General features: G+C 35.6%; 1 protein-coding gene across 1 annotated transcript in view; it reads left to right on the top strand.

Moving 5' to 3' along the window:
- Positions 1 to 15,893, top strand: part of LMBRD1 (LMBR1 domain containing 1) — a 114,796-nt gene that overhangs the window by 26,219 nt on the left and 72,684 nt on the right. Inside the window, exons 4-6 of the mRNA XM_008684898.2 lie at positions 2,052 to 2,119; positions 12,662 to 12,750; positions 15,766 to 15,839. Coding sequence (XP_008683120.2) covers positions 2,052 to 2,119; positions 12,662 to 12,750; positions 15,766 to 15,839 — 231 coding nt within the window. The remainder of the gene's footprint in view (positions 1 to 2,051; positions 2,120 to 12,661; positions 12,751 to 15,765; positions 15,840 to 15,893) is intronic.

The raw sequence follows: 15,893 nt of genomic DNA, 5'->3' as shown, positions 1-15,893 counted from the left end.
TAATTACACATTGTATTTAATGTAATAGGTTCCAAGTATTATCATTTCAAATAGAGTCAGAACACATTATTAATGAGATACTAAATTTTTTTTCACACTGAGCCTTTGAAATTTAAAATGTATTTTACACTGCAGCACATCTCACTTTGAACTAGCCATATTTCAGGAGCTCAGTAGTCACGTGACTTGTGACTGTTGTTTAGACAGCAATTCTAGAGCAAAATTCTTCTTTTTCTCAAAAGTAAACATTTTAGGCTTTGTGGGCCATATAGTTTCTGTCTCAACTACTCACCTCTGCTGTTGTACTTGAAAGTAGCCAGAAATAACACTTAATGAGCTTGATGTTATCCAGTAAAATAGGAGGTGGGCTGCATGTGGCCCACAGGACAGTCTGCTGACCCCTGTTCTAGGACATAAAGAAGGAACACTTGCCGACTGTTTTTACTAATCCAGGATAGCACTGATATAAAAATCTGATAAATATAACATACATGCATGTCTAAAACTTCAGACCAGCATCACATTAAGTACTGGTATACAAATCTTAACTGAAATATTAGCAAATTGAATTCAGAGGTATCTTAAAAATATATTAATACAGTATAACTGAGTTTGGGCCTATCTCTAGACTGCATGGGTAGTTTAAAATCAGCACATCTGTTAGTATGTAGTCATTTAATAGGTTAAAGAAGAAATTGTATGTTGAAAGGTATTTGCTAAAATTGACCATTTTTTCTGATTTAAAGGAAAAAGCAGCATAAAAGGAATGTCTTTTTATTGAGTTACAGCAATATGTTTTATACCTATTTATGTTTTGTGTTTAAATACATTAAAATGTATATATAGCTTTTACTTAAAAGCCAGCGTTATTCTTAATCGTGTTTATTATAAAACCTTAAAGTATTTGCATTAAGATCAGGAACAAGAACATAACAATATTTTAAGTGATTCCAAGTGGTAATCAGTACAGTATGTTAGAGAAAAAATAAGATGTTTAAATAGTTATAAAGAAAGTCAAAATTAATTATTTGCAGATACTTATGTAACTCTGTATTTGTAAACCCAACATATATAAGGTGAAGTGGGTGGTTAGGAATTTAATGTTAAAAATGGAATGAGTACATGCTTTCTCTTTTCACTTCTTCTAAAGTTCATCTTCCCCAACCCTTTGGTTGATCTTAAGATCCTCCTCAACCGTTATTTTAGGTTTTTTCCTAAAGATTAACTTAACTCCTTTATGAAGAATTTGTCATATGAAGCATGAATTTAAATTTTAAACTTTTAGAGACTTATTAATCTGAGAGACAAATAATGGGGTTTTTTGGGGGTTTTTTTGGTTGTTGTGTTTTTACTAATTTAACCTTTTTTTTGAGGTTAACTTTTCTTTCCATATTTAGAATATCCAGCTTTGTGTTTTTCTTTGTCTTTGGACAAAGATAATGATAAATGTTTTATATATTTATATATATGTTCTCCATATTTTTTATTTTATATAAATACAATATGCATTTTATATAAAATATGTACATATATAGACGCATGCATATTCTCTCCATATTTTTTATTTTATATAAATACAATATGCATTTTATATAAAATGTACATATATAGACGCATGCATATTGAATATTCATTGTAATTACTATAACCCATTTTAATGAATTGGGGGCAGGGTATTGTAGATTCTGATTGCTTCCTGTTTGGGGGAATATATTAGTAAATATTCTGATAATTTTACTAATGATTATGTCCACTGAAGAATTGATTATGCTTTTGAGTATTGATTTCCACAAGGTCTAATCGTTGAAAAGACTTTAAAGTCTAGTGCAGTTTGCAAAGATAACTTATGATATGGCATTACATTGTTTTTCCTTAAATTTTAAGAATATTTTTCAACAAGGAAATTTTACACAGTTGACTATAAATGTACATTTGATGTGAAAGTACTGTTACACCGTAGCAAGAATATTTTATATTTCATTTATTTTTAAAGAATATTTTATATTTTAAAGGCCTTAGTAAATGGTATACTTTTCCCCCTTGACTTCCAGCAAATTAAAACGGCATTCAAGTATACTTTGGGATTTGCTGTAATTTGTGCACTTCTTCTTTTAGTTGGGTAAGTCTTGATTTTTTCCCCCTGAAAATGGAAATAACATAATAAAAATAAAGGCTCATTCAGAAAAATCTAGGAAAAAAATGTAAGAAAAAGAATAAATGACCTTTTATATTGCCACCAAGCAATAACTACAGTTAACCTTTTTTATATATGCTGTTCCACCTAGACATTTTTTATGTGCTCAGATACATGCAGAGTGCCCTCCCCCCCCATATACCCTCCGTGTTACAATTTTACACAGATGTGATTTTATTTTATGAATTCTTGATAATCTACTTACTGACATACTGTAGGCATCTCTTTAGAATAGTAAATGTAGAGTTATCAATTTTGACTATATTGCATTTTCTTTTTAGGATATGACAATTTATTTAATCTTCTAGTGATGATTACTTGGACATTTATGATATTTGCAGTTTTTCCATTTTTTTAAACAGCTGTTTGATGAAACCTTTCTGTGCATCTTTTTAGATTTGGTGCATCAGTCTTTAAATTTTTGAATTAATCTTTGTCAGTGAGTTCCTTTCTTAAATCTTTTTCCTTAAGGTTTTATACTTATATGAATAAGTTTTGCATATTTTTTTATACATTTAAAATTTTCTCTTTGGAAAACATTTGTCCTTGTTAATGGAAGACATTTCTCCTTGTTAAAATAGGTTTTGATTTTTTTGATTTTTTTTATGTTAGGAAATATGTGAGGTGCTAATAAGCTTTTAAAAGGTCCTTTTATAATTTGGTCTCAGAAATTTCAGTAAATAAAAAAAAGTGTCATTTATTGAATACAGTTTGTGGTGGAATAAAATTGGTCAGTAACCTTTTGTAGTTATAGGAGTTCTTAGAATACAAATGCTTTATAATCAAGGCATATTTCCAGTACCCTTTGTCTGCCTTGATGTGTCATGAAAAAAAGAGTACTTATTGAAAGAAAATTTTTTTAGTAGTTTTTCTGTTTAGCTATTGAATATATGTTTTAATTTTCTTTTGGCCTTTTAAGAAAGACAGTTATGTGAATTTGCTTTTCTTAATGTGAAGGTCTCTCATTTAGAAACCTGAATTATCTAGAACAGAGATCAGTAAACTTTTCTTAAAGGGGGGTTAGTAAGTATTTTAAGTTAGAGGTCCATATGGTCTTTGTGGCAACTACTCAACTCTCTTGTACCCTTATAGTAGTCATAGACAAGATGGAAACAGAAGGATATGGCTGAGTTCTAATAAAACTTTATTTACAAACAGAGGCAGTCAGTAGTTTGCCATCTCCTGATTTAGAATGTGACTGAGAACCATCAGTAAAACCACAAATCTTTATAGCAGCGGGAGTATCTGTTCCAGGCAAAAGGTAGCTGGGGATATATTTGTAAATTTACTTGTTCTTTTCATGACATATTATCTTCAGTCCTCAGATTTACATTTTGCACAATTCAGATAAAGCTTTAACAGATTCTCTAGATGACATTTATTTGGAAGCATTATACTAAACGTTAAGCAAATGTTTCCTTGCAAATACACTAGTAACAAGAAGCAACAATTTGGCCAGCCATTTTGAACAATGTAACATTCACTTACTTTCCAAATATTATTATGTACTAGTTATGTTCCAGATACCATACAAGGTGCTCCTGAAACAGCAGTTAACAGAAAAGACAACTCTTCTTCATGGAGCATACATTCAAGAGAGATCTAGAGGGACAGAGAAAGAAAATAAAAAACGGGTTGTGTTGCGGTTGTGAAATGTTGGGGAAGACACTGATGAGAAGGTAGTATTTGAGAAGATATTTGAAGGAAGTGAGGGAGTCATGAATATATGTGGGGGAAGAGCATTCCAGTCCGAGGAAACAACAGATGGAAAGCCCTGAGGCAAGAAATTATCTGGCATGTTTAAGACAAAGTGAGGAAACTAATGTGGCTGGCGTAGAGTGAATGAAGGCTGGGGTAGCTGAAGATACGGCCAGAGGTAACTAGAGCTGCCAGATTTAGTAGGATATCATAGGCCATTGTTAGGATTTTGACATTTATTGTGAGAGAGATGGGAAACTATCAGAGGGATTTTTGTCATTGAGTGACATAATCTGACATTTTAACAGGATTCCTGGATGGTATTTTAAGATTTGACTTTATGGGAGTAAGGATAGAAATACGAGATCTGTGAGGAAGCTGTTGTAATAACTGAGGCAAGGCATGATGGTGGCGGTAGTGATTTGATTCTGCCTATCTTTTGGAGAAAGAGCCAGCAGGATATTCTGATAGGATACATAGGTGGGATGTGAGAGAAAGAGGAATTGAGAATGTACCTGCAGTTGGGCAAACTGCGAAGTCTTAGGAAAACTTCTCTCACTTTTGATACCAATTGCAACTTTGGGGAGTTCCTAAAACCACTCTCTAGTTTGACAATTCTCTAGAAGGATTCACAGAAATCAGTGAAAGCGATTATATTCATTGTTACTATTTATTATAAGTGAATACATGTTAAGATCAACCAAAAGAAGAGACACATAAGATAAAGTCTGGGAGGATTCCAAATATGAACCTTCCCTCGTCCTCAAGATATGTTACTCTTCTGGCATTGATGTATGACTGTATGCATGAGTATTGCCAACTAGGGAAACTCACGTGAGCCTTAAACACAGAGTTTTTATTGAGACTCTGTAGTTTAGGCAAGTCGGATTGATTGATTGCCCACATAGTTAGCCTCCAGGACAATGGACTCCATGTGACCCAAAGTTCTCACCCGAAATCACATGGTTGGTCTTTCTGGCCCACCACTTAAGATGTTACCAGCTCCTGCCCTAAACAAAGACATTGAGTACCTGCCAGAACCATGGGCAAAATTCGCACCTCTTTTGGGCAAAACCAAATTGTTTGCTACACAGAAAGGGTGAAGTCATCAATTTAGATAAGCACATCTGAAGGAGGAGCAGGTTTGGTGGGGGAGTATCGGAATCTCAGTTTATTTCATGGTAAGTTTTATAGGCAGTCAGGAAGAAATGATGAGTAAGCCACCAAATCAGGCATTAGGAAAGTCGAAGTTTAGTCTCTGCTCTTCCAATAGCAATATCTAGCTCCATTGAGAAAATGAGTTTTTTCTTTTGTAAAATGTAAAAGATAAGCTGAAGGATTGCTAAATATTATTCCCTGTGCCACCCCCCCGTCTTTCTCAGTACTGCAGTCCTTTTGTAATTGAATTGATAATGTTGGCTCTCGGGTGGGTAACGGGTGAGAAGGAATGGCATAGAAACCACCCATACAGGTAGAAGGCTTTGATTCAGGTGGAAAAATACTTCCTCCGTTGTTAAAAGAGTGATAAAAATGAAAAGAGGTGCAAGTGGGTTCTTAGGTTTTGCGTGCAAATGAAAGAATTCCTGTCTGATTGGCCTCTATTTTCTCATTGATACGTTGGTAGGAGGCCTTTTGCATTTTTCATGGCAGGGGCTCAGTGATGGGGGTACAAGGCAAAATTTGAGTCACGGAGGAACTGTGGGATCAGGCAGTAATCGAGTTATAGGAAGGAAGTTATATGAGGAGTGGAAATTGGGCATCAGACTAAATAAAGAAAAAAGATAAATAGCATGTATAGTGCATCAATCTTTTCAGAGTGCTGTAAATAACAGATATTTATTTTCTCACAGTTCTAGAGGTTAGAAGTCCATGATCAGAATGTTAGCAAGTTTGGTTTCTGGTCAGAACTCTCATCCTGGCTTCTGCGTTCTTACTGTGTCCTACATGAGCTTTCCTGTGTGCTCTCACTGGGAGAAAGAATGCTCGCTTGTGTCTCTTCCTCTTCCTAAAGGGACTCAATCCCATCAGACTAGGGTCCAGATGCCATTACATTGGGGGCTAGGCCTTCAACAGGAATTTTTGGGGAACAAATTCAGTCCATAACGTTGTTCTCTGGCCCCCCAAAATTCATGTCTTTATTATGTGCATATGCATTTATCCCATCCCAGCAGCCCGCAAAGTCTTAACTGAGCGTCCTCTGAATCCAAAGTCTCATCAAAATATCACCTAAATCAGGTATGGGTGAGACCTGAAGTATGATTCATCCTGAGTCAGAGTTCTTCTTTAGCAGTGAACCTGTGAAACCAGACAAGTTATGTGCCTCAAAGATAGAATAGTAGGGCAGGCATAGGATAGACATTTCTGTTCTAAAAGGGAGAAATTGGAAAGAAAAAAGGGGTAATGGGTTCCAAGCAAGTCCAAAACCTAACAAGGCAAATTATATTAGAGCTTAAGACTCAAGAATAATCATCTTTGGTTGGATGCTCTGCTCTCCAGGCCCACGGAGGGGCAGGTGGTAGGGTCACCACCATGGTTCTAGGTAGTGACCCTGCCCTCTTGGTTCTGGGCGTAGGTCCTTCCCCCTCGACTCTTTGTAGTAGTTGCCTGGTGGCCACAACGGAGGAAACCAAGGAGGTTCCAGCCTTGCCCCCTGGGCCTGTGGTGGGAGTGGCTGCCCTGATGATAACTGAATTGCTTTTGGATACTTTTTCTTGAAGGATAAAGTATGTTCTCAGCTAAATAATTCTGTCATCCTGTCCTGTAGAATCCCCAAAATCTCATAGCCTACCTTATTTTGTGCCATCTCTGTTCCCTTTATTTCAAATTGTCAGTGTCCCTGCTAGTATCATCCTACCACTATTCCTGGCTTCTTCTGCCGAGATGGTTGATTAAACCCATGGTTTCCACCTGTACTCCTCCCCTTATCAGATGGTTGTTCAGCCACACTGTTAGCACAGGCTTCATCATTCTTTTACAATATGGATAGACAAGTTCCTTCACCTTACCTCTCTCCTCTCACATTTTACTGTAAACAGTAAAGAGAAACCAACCAATTCCTTCAACACTTCGCTTAGAATCCTCTTCAGCTAAATACCCACTTTCATCTCTTAAAAGTTCTGCCTTCCACAGAACCACAAAAAACAGTTGAGCCAGAGTCCTTACCACTGTGTTACAAGTTATCTTCTTTCTTTTAGTTTCCAATAACATGTTCATCATTTCTAGCTGAGATTTCACCAGAATGACCTTTAGCATCCATATTTCTACTAACATTCTATTAATGATGATATATGTCTTCTCTAAGACAACAGAGGCTTTCTTTATAACTCTTTTTTGAGTTCTCCCTCTTGCACATCCATATTTTTATCAATAGTCTCTTTGTTAAAATACAAAATTCAAATGAGTAAATTTGAAGATCTAGTTGACTTTATTCAGCAGTTTGTGAATTGGGCAGCATCTGATCTAGCAAGTAGAAAGGAGCTCTAAGGAGTTATGTAAAATGGAAGATTTTTATTATAAGTAGAAGGAGGTGAGATAAGGAAGTTCAAGAGGGAATTGTTTCAAGCAAGGTCACCTTCCCTGAGGGCACCTTCCTATTAAGATTACCTTACTACTTAACTCCACTCCTGAAATTGCTGTTAGGTTAGGTATTAAATCTTGGTGAGGCTTAGCATAAGTGACTCCATTTGGGGCCTGCCTCCCTTCCCTTCTCTTCCCTTCCCTTCCCTTCCCTTCCCCCTGCCTTCCCTTCCCTTCCCTTCCCTTCCCTCCCTTCCCTCCCTTCCCTCCTTCCTTTCTTTTCACTTTCAAGGCAGTCTAGGCTTTTTCTGGCTTGCATCTTAAAACTCTTCTAGCCTCTGCTCATTTCTGAGTTTCAAAGAGACAGCCACATTTTTGGATATTTGTTACAGTAGTAATCCACTTTATGCAAAATCTGTACCAATATTGCCGTAACAAAATATCACAGACTGGGTAGCTTAAACCCAGTGGTGAACATTTATTTTTTCACAGTTCTAGAGTTCCAGAGGCTAAAAGTCCATGATCAAGGTGTCAGCAAATTTGGTTTCTACTGAAGATACTTGGCTTGTAAATGGCGGCTTTTTCACTATCTCCTCACATGGCCTTTATTTTACTCTGTGCTAGCAGGGAGAGAGAACTGTCTCGTTTCTCTTCCTCTTCTTATAAGGACAACAATCCTATTGGATTAGAACCTTATCCTTAGGACCTCATTTGACCTTAATTACCTCCTTAAAGGCCGAATATCCAAATATCATCACACTGGTGGTTAGGGCTTCAACATATGTATTTTAGAGGGACGAGTTGAGTCCATAACAGTAGTTGAGAGGCTGCAGTTAACACGGAATATTTGAAGAATAATATAAAACATATAATGTGGATTTTTTTTTAAAAAAGAGAGAAACCAAGAAACAGATTATTTATTTATTTATTTGACAGAGAAAGAGAGAGAGAACACAAGTAGGCAGAGCAGCAGGCAGAGGGAGAGGAAGAAACAGACTCCCCACTGAGCAGAGAGCCCAACGTGGGGCTCCATCCCAGGACCTTGGGATCATGACCTGAGCCAAAGACAAATATTTAACCGACTGAGACACCCAGGCGCCCCCCCCTTTTTTTAGAGAGAGAGAGAGTGAGTGCTTGCAAGAGGGGCAGGGGAGGGGCCGAGTGAGGGAGAGAGAGAGAGACAAACCCAGAAACAGATTATTTGACAGAACACAAGTAGGCAGAGAAGCAGGCAGAGGGAGAGGGAGAAGCAAACTCCCCGCTGAGGAGAAAGCCCAACATGGGGCTTGATCCCAGGCATCTGGGATCATGACCTGAGCCGAAGGCAGATGCTTAACTGACTGAGCCACCCAGGTGCCCCCCCCTTTTTTTTTTAGAGAGAGAGAGAGAGCGCACATGAGGGGCAGGGGAGGGGCTGAAGGAGGGGGAGAGAGAGAGAGAAAATTCCAAGCAAGCTCTATACTCAGTGCTTAGCTGGACAAGGGGCTTAATCTCAGGACCCTGAGATCATGACCTGAGCCAAAATCAAAAGTCAGACGCTCAACTGACTGAGCCACCCAGGCGGCCTACATATAATGTGAATTTAAACTCTCACCCTCTTCAATTAAAAAAAAAAAGTATGATGTGACATTTCAGGTGTTTGTGTAGGTAAGGGACAGGCTATGATGTTAGCCGCGTAAGTAGACTCTGGGTCTTACAAACAACGTTTAAGAAATTTTGAGTTTTATCCTGCTGAGAAATTGAAAGACAGTGAAGATGTGTGTACATTTGTGTGTGTGTGAATGTGTGAAAGTAATTATATATGAATTTATTCTGAGAGTTACAGCACCATGAGGGATGCATTTGAAAGGGGCATTTGGGAGTTGGGTTGGAGAATTGAAATATTTTAAATGGTAGATAGGAAGACCAATCATGTAATCGTTATAGTTCAGGTTACAGATGAGGATCTGAACTAGAGTAGTTACAGAGAGAGCAGAGAGGAAGAAACTGATAAGCTGTTTGGAAGATAAATATGACTGGCGATTGGGTGTAAGATGTGAAAATCTTATTTTCTGTTCCACTGAATTTATCATTTCAGTTTCATATCTACTGAAATTCGTTAGCCTTTCCTTTGTCTTTTCCTTAAGAGATAATCTGTATTAAACTAATAGAGTGAGTCAGATTGGGTATAAAGTATTTTTACTAAGCAGTTTTTCAGTTTTACTGTTTTTAAGATTGAAGAGAAATTTATAACTTTTTGAGGCTCCAGGTCTTATCTTGATCTAGTATGGTGTGTTTTTGAAAGCCAAGATTCTCTTTATGCATTTTTATTTTTGAGAGAGATTGAGATTGAGAAAATATCTGTATTTTCTACCACACAGATCTCATTATACTCTTACTCCTGGTTACTTTACTGTCATCATCATTTAGTAAATGTCTGATAACCTTATTAAATGCTGCCTCCTCATCAGAATTGCCGTATCTATATTCAAGACACATCTGACTTTAGTTTTAGTTGCCTTTGCATCTGTTGAGAGGTATTCCTTTCTCTTTATAGGTCTTTGTCTACAGGCTGACATTTAGCCAGTGAACATTAGTTTGCCCCTTTGGGTTGTTAAGAGGTTGAAATGCTTGTGTATCAGTCAGCTGCTGCTCTGTCTTCCTGAGTCTTCTTACCCCATCCTGGGCCCATTTAAAGGGTAAAGCCTGGCTCAGCAGGGTCTTCCAGAATTAAGGCCAGTGTGTCTGTTAATGAGTTTGTATCTTTGCCAAATTGGTTGTGAAATATTTCGAATATTATTGTTCAGGATATATAGATGAATTTAGTTATAACTCTTGAATTCAGCCTATAGATGCTTCTCTTAGTTTATGTGAAAATATTTCACATCTGTTTCTTAGATTATACAATCCTGGTGACAAGATTCTCCTACTTGAGGAGAACCTTGCTTTGGGGTTTGTGCTTTTGTTCCTCCCTCTAGTTCCTACATAAAAGTAAGTGCTAAAATGTTAACTCTGCTGGATCTCCTCAAAATAAATATTTTCCTGAAGTCATTCTGACAGTAGTTTGGGTCATTTGACCTTTAAAACAAAGAAAAAATTTTTTTGCCATGGAAAGGTCTTTGTTAAATTTTGAACTGCTAAAGAGTCCAGCTCAGGTGTTTGAACATGTAAGTGTCATCAACAACTAAGAGTTAATTTTCTTCCCCTATTGGGCAGAACTTTGGTTACCTAAAATTGACATAGATAATAAATATTCTAAGTATGAATACTATTTTTAGATATTTTTAATACATATTTCTATTTTAAGAGTAAAATCGGTGATATTTTGTACAAAATAGAAGTTTTTTTCCCATACTCATAGAATTGGTCATTCCCAACTAACAAATTCAGAATAAACTTTTCAAAAAATGTATATGTCTGTAAAAAAAAAACAAAAACTGTCCAAATAAAATAGAGGGATATTATATAGGTAGGTTTTTTTTTTTTTTGCTTTGTTTATACTTTTGTTCAAATGCAAATAAATAAGTTAATATCATTATAGAAGTATAATTTGCAAGAGTTGTTGTTGTTGTTTTTAATTCCACCTCACTGCTTTTATTTGTTTTTGGTCTTATGGCCAGAGCAGTGATGAACTTTTTACATTTATTGTTCTCACTCTGTGTGAGTGATCACTTTTCTTTCTGAAAGTGGTGTGAAATAAGTCTCCAATATTAAGAGTGTAGTAAATGCACATCAGTGCAAATAGTTAGAAATTTAAATAACCTCCTGACATGCTCTGACCATTCATCTTCTTTTAAGAATAAGTATCAGTTGTACCAAGGAGTAAGGGTTTAAAAAAAAAAAAGAATGATTACTTTGTTTTACTTGCACACGTTATTAGGTACTTACTGTATTGTTGAACTCATTTAGTATTTCCTCTTTACAAAAGAGGATAGATCTTTGTGCTTTGTTTACAATTAAAATTAGGTTAGAAAGGAGGTAGTAGTAGAGTTATTTCTTATATTTCTGTTTGATTCTCCACATACACAATTTAAGGGATACCTAGACCTTTACCTTAATCTTGTTTCTGACTGGATACTAATGTGATACCTACTTTCTTCCTTCCTTTCTCTTTCCTTTTTCTTGATTACTTCTTCTTTCCTTATTTCTTTTCTTTTCTTTTTTCTTTTCTTTCTTTCATCTCTGTCTGTCTGCTATTTTCTCCCAGGTTAAGCATCTAGAGTAAGTCCTAGGAAGCTGTCACTGTTATTTTTATGATCCCCCTTCAGCTATGGATTGAAAAGTAAATAGAAACTACTTTCATTATGTATTTCGTTAGAATCTTGTATGACATAAAAAAAATGCTAAGAAGAAAGTAAAAATTACTCCTAGTCTCACAATAAGGTATTTACTGTTCATTTTGGTTTATTTCCTTTCTATTCTTCTCTATGCATATAAATATATTGAAATTATTACGTATATTTATATTCTGTCCCGATTTAATACAGAAATTCTTAACCTTTTTTGTGCTATGGGCCTTTTTTAAAAGATCATCTTTAGCCCATGGCTCCTTCTCAAAATATTCTAAATGCAAAAAAAAAAGAAAAAATACATGGGACTACAAAGGAAACTAGGTATATTGAATGCAGTAATAAAACTATTAAAAGAAATTTATAATATGGTAAACACATAGATAGGAAACTTATCACACCCCTCTGTATGTGGTGCAGATTTGATTTGTTAATTTGTGAGTGTGTGGTGGGGGCAGTTGATTTTTGGTTAAAAAAATTACTAGAGGGGCGCCTGGGTGGCACAGCGGTTAAGCGTCTGCCTTCGGCTCAGGGCGTGATCCCGGCGTTATGGGATCGAGCCCCACATCAGGCTCCTCTGCTATGAGCCTGCTTCTTCCTCTCCCACTCCCCCTGCTTGTGTTCTCTCTCTCGCTGGCTGTCTCTATCTCTGTCAAATAAATAAATAAAATCTTTAAAAAAAAAATTACTAGAAATTGTGTTTTCGAGGGGCGCCTGGGTGGCTCAATTGGTTAAGCATCTGCCTTTGGCTTAGGTCATGATCCCAGGGTCCTGGGATCCAGCCCCTTATCAGCTCCCTGCTCAGCGGGGAGCCTACTTCTCCCTCTGGCTCTGCCTCTCCCCCTGCTTGTGCTCTCTTGTTCTCTCTCTCAAATAAATAAATCAATAAAATCTTTTAAAAAAAGGAATTGAGTTTTAGACCATTTCCTTTTATTTAAATTTTTATCTTTACAGCCATTAACCAGATTTATTTTCTTTTTTGTAGTGCTTTTGTTCCTCTGAATGTTCCAAATAACAAAAATTCTACAGAGTGGGAAAAAGTGAAGTTCCTGTTTGAAGAACTTGGAAGTAGTCGTAAGTATTCTTTTTAAAAAATATTCATAATAGTTCATATTTTATGACTCTTGGGACTTTCCTCAGTAGTCTGTTTTTACAATGTTAAGAATTTAACCTCACCGTTCTTTTGACTTGTGGTTAAAAGTGTGCTAGAAAAATTGGGAGCCTTGTGTTGTTAAGACTCACTTCTAGCTATTATGTAATTAAGTGTCTTCATACAATTACCAAGTTGAAACAAAAATATAATCTTCAAAGTATTTTAGCAGTGAAGGTCTTATAATTTCTGTGTGTTTGTTAATTTACTTGGGATTATATGGAATATGTTAAAGGAATGTGCTTGATATATTGTTTTTTATTTTTAATTTTTAACCAATGAGAGAACTACCTATTGCTGTTTGATCATCAGTAAGTAATTTTTATGTTGAATATAAATTACAGAGGTTTCATATAAATGAAATAATATTTTATTATAAATTTACCTCACCAAAACATTTTGGAATTGCTTTTCCAGAAGTTTTCCTTAACTGTATCAGTGTGACTTAGGTTTTTAGAAGGAAAAAAAAATAGGCAGGTTCAGGAGGTTAAGTTAAGAAAGATGCTCAATCATTGAAAAATACAGTTGATATTAGAAACCGATATCAAATAAGAATGTGTATCCTATTACTCAGAATTTCATGTGCATTTAAACTTAGTAATAACTTTATTTTCAAAGAAACCTAGAATATTTATTTTATAAACCTGAAAATGTTTATTGCTTTTGTATTTATTCTTTTTAATAAGTACTATACAGTCTTGATCAGCATTTCTTTTTCTTTATCCAGATATAATATTAAATGATGATTAAATTAAGTCTTGGAGTCCTTGCTGTACAATATCTTAATTTTCTTGCTTTCCACTTAAGATTAGATCGTGTAAATTGTGGTCCATTAATATCTTGCTGATACTAGCAAGAACTAGGATAGCAGTCCTGGCATCTACTAATACTGAATTGTCAGGATTTATGCACCTGATCCCATTACTGAGAAGTAAATTACTTCTTTTCTCATAGTTAACTCCTTCAGGTCTCTTGAGTAACTACTCTTCTGCCTTAAACATTAAATTATACTAGTCTTTGAGTATTAGTATAACTTGAACTGGTAATTATATAGGAAGCATTATTCTAATTTTTGTAATCTCATGCTCTTTAGTCTTAACATTATTACTTTTATCTCAAATCTTTAGCACCATATTCTAGAGTACATTTTGCTTATAGGTATTAGTAATATTAACTTTTTTGATTGGCCAAATATGTTAACATAATACTCCATTTTATCAGTTGTGGGGCACATGTTTTCCCACATTTTTATATTTCTGATAATGGGATATGTTTTATAAGTGATAATACCTTAAAATTGCTGTCAGCTAAATACCAGATCTCTCCTAGTTTTTTTTTTTTTTTAAAGATTTATTTATTAGAGAGAGAGTGCACAAGCAGGGGGAGGGGCAGAAGGAGAGGGAGAAGGAGAGGCAGACTCCCTGAGTAGGGAGCACAACACAGGGCTCTATCCCAGAACCCTGAGATCATGACCTGAGCTGAAGGCAGATACTTAACCAACTGAGCCACCCAGGCACAATTCTCCTAGTTTTGTTTTGTTTTTGTTTCTGTTCCTTTTTTAAGATTTTATTTATTTACTTGAAAGAGAGGCAGCGAGAGAGGGAACACAAGCAGGAGGAGTGGGAGAGGGGAGAGGCAGGCTTCCCGCTGAGCAGGGAACCCTACGTGGGGCTCGATCCCACAATGCTGGGATCATGACCTGAGCCGAAGGCAGATGTTTAATGACTGAGCTACCCAGGCGCCCCATACCTCTCCTAGTTTTATGAACCCTTTCTGTTGATAATTCTAGTAAGATCAAGAAGGTAATAGCATCAGAATGTCTTTGATTTTATAAAATCTAATATTTTAGTTTTACGAAATGAAGGCTTAAAATTTAGCGTTGCATAGTTTGTGAATTTGTTTAATAATATGCTTTCTTCAGGTGTTATATAAAACTGAGAAATGAGTTTTAAGAAGATAAATGATTCTAATTTTATTGTTATTCATGAAAGATTAATGTACATTAAAGTAAAATTATTTTTGGTTCCACAGGAACTGCGTTTTAAATAGATCAAAACAGGTTCAATGGGACCTGTATTAAAACTGAAAAAATTAGTATTACTCCCATTTATGAATATTCAAATTTGCACAGTATTTCATTATATAATCTAGTATAATTATTTAAAAGTGTCACTCTTGCCTCTGACTTATTGGCCTCTCTTAAATAATTTACTATGTCTAACTTGTTAACATAGTATTCCTGTGTTGGTACTTTGTTTTAATTTATCTTCTGTTTGTGTTTGCTTTTTACTTGGTTTTGTTTTTTTCCTGCCAGATGGACAGTCTAGCTCCTTTCAAATTAAAGAATGAAATAAAGCTCTTTAAGATTTGGTTTTAGGCTATGTGGTGAAAACTTATTTGAAAATTAAGAAAGAAACTAGGAGTGTCAGGATTGAGGACAGAGGGAAGAGAAGTAGTTAGTGCCAGTGGCTTTCCTATGTAATGTTATTTCTCAAGGACTGCCATTCATAAAGCATAGGACAGTTTTTTTTTGCCACCTTTTGAGCATCTAATATTTTGCTGATTTCTTTTTAGGCTCAATAATTAGATAATTTTTCCTTTAGTTTTAAGAAGTGAAAGAAGGAAAATCTTAGTTCAAAAGATCTTTTGTGAATCAATTTGTGAAGAGCCCTTTAAAAACTCTTTTCTCAGGGCACCTGCCTGGCTCAGTCAATAAAGCATGCAACTCTTGATCTTAGGGTTGTGGGTTTGAGCCCCGTGTTGGGCATAGATTTTCTCCACTTGGAGTTGACACTTCGAAGATGAGGTAATATACATTGGGTGTATTCCTTCAGAATGTATAAGAAACCCAGTTTTTATATCTTCATATTGATTTTTTGCATATAAATATTTGAATAGTATATGTGTACATTTTTAACAAAGTTCTGCTTCCTTTGCAGATGGTTTAGCTGCATTGTCATTTTCTATTAGTTCTCTGACCTTGATTGGAATGTTGGCAGCTATAACTTACACAGTAAGTGTAATGGTGATAATTGAGTAAAATTAAGAAATTACTTTATGAAGCAAT

The sequence above is a fragment of the Ursus maritimus genome, unplaced genomic scaffold (assembly GCF_017311325.1).
Source record: "Ursus maritimus isolate PB19 unplaced genomic scaffold, ASM1731132v1 scaffold_29, whole genome shotgun sequence".
In the NCBI taxonomy this organism is placed as follows: domain Eukaryota; kingdom Metazoa; phylum Chordata; class Mammalia; order Carnivora; family Ursidae; genus Ursus; species Ursus maritimus.
The sequence above is the reverse complement of the archived record's forward strand: the minus strand, read 5'-3'. Positions and strand labels throughout refer to the sequence as shown.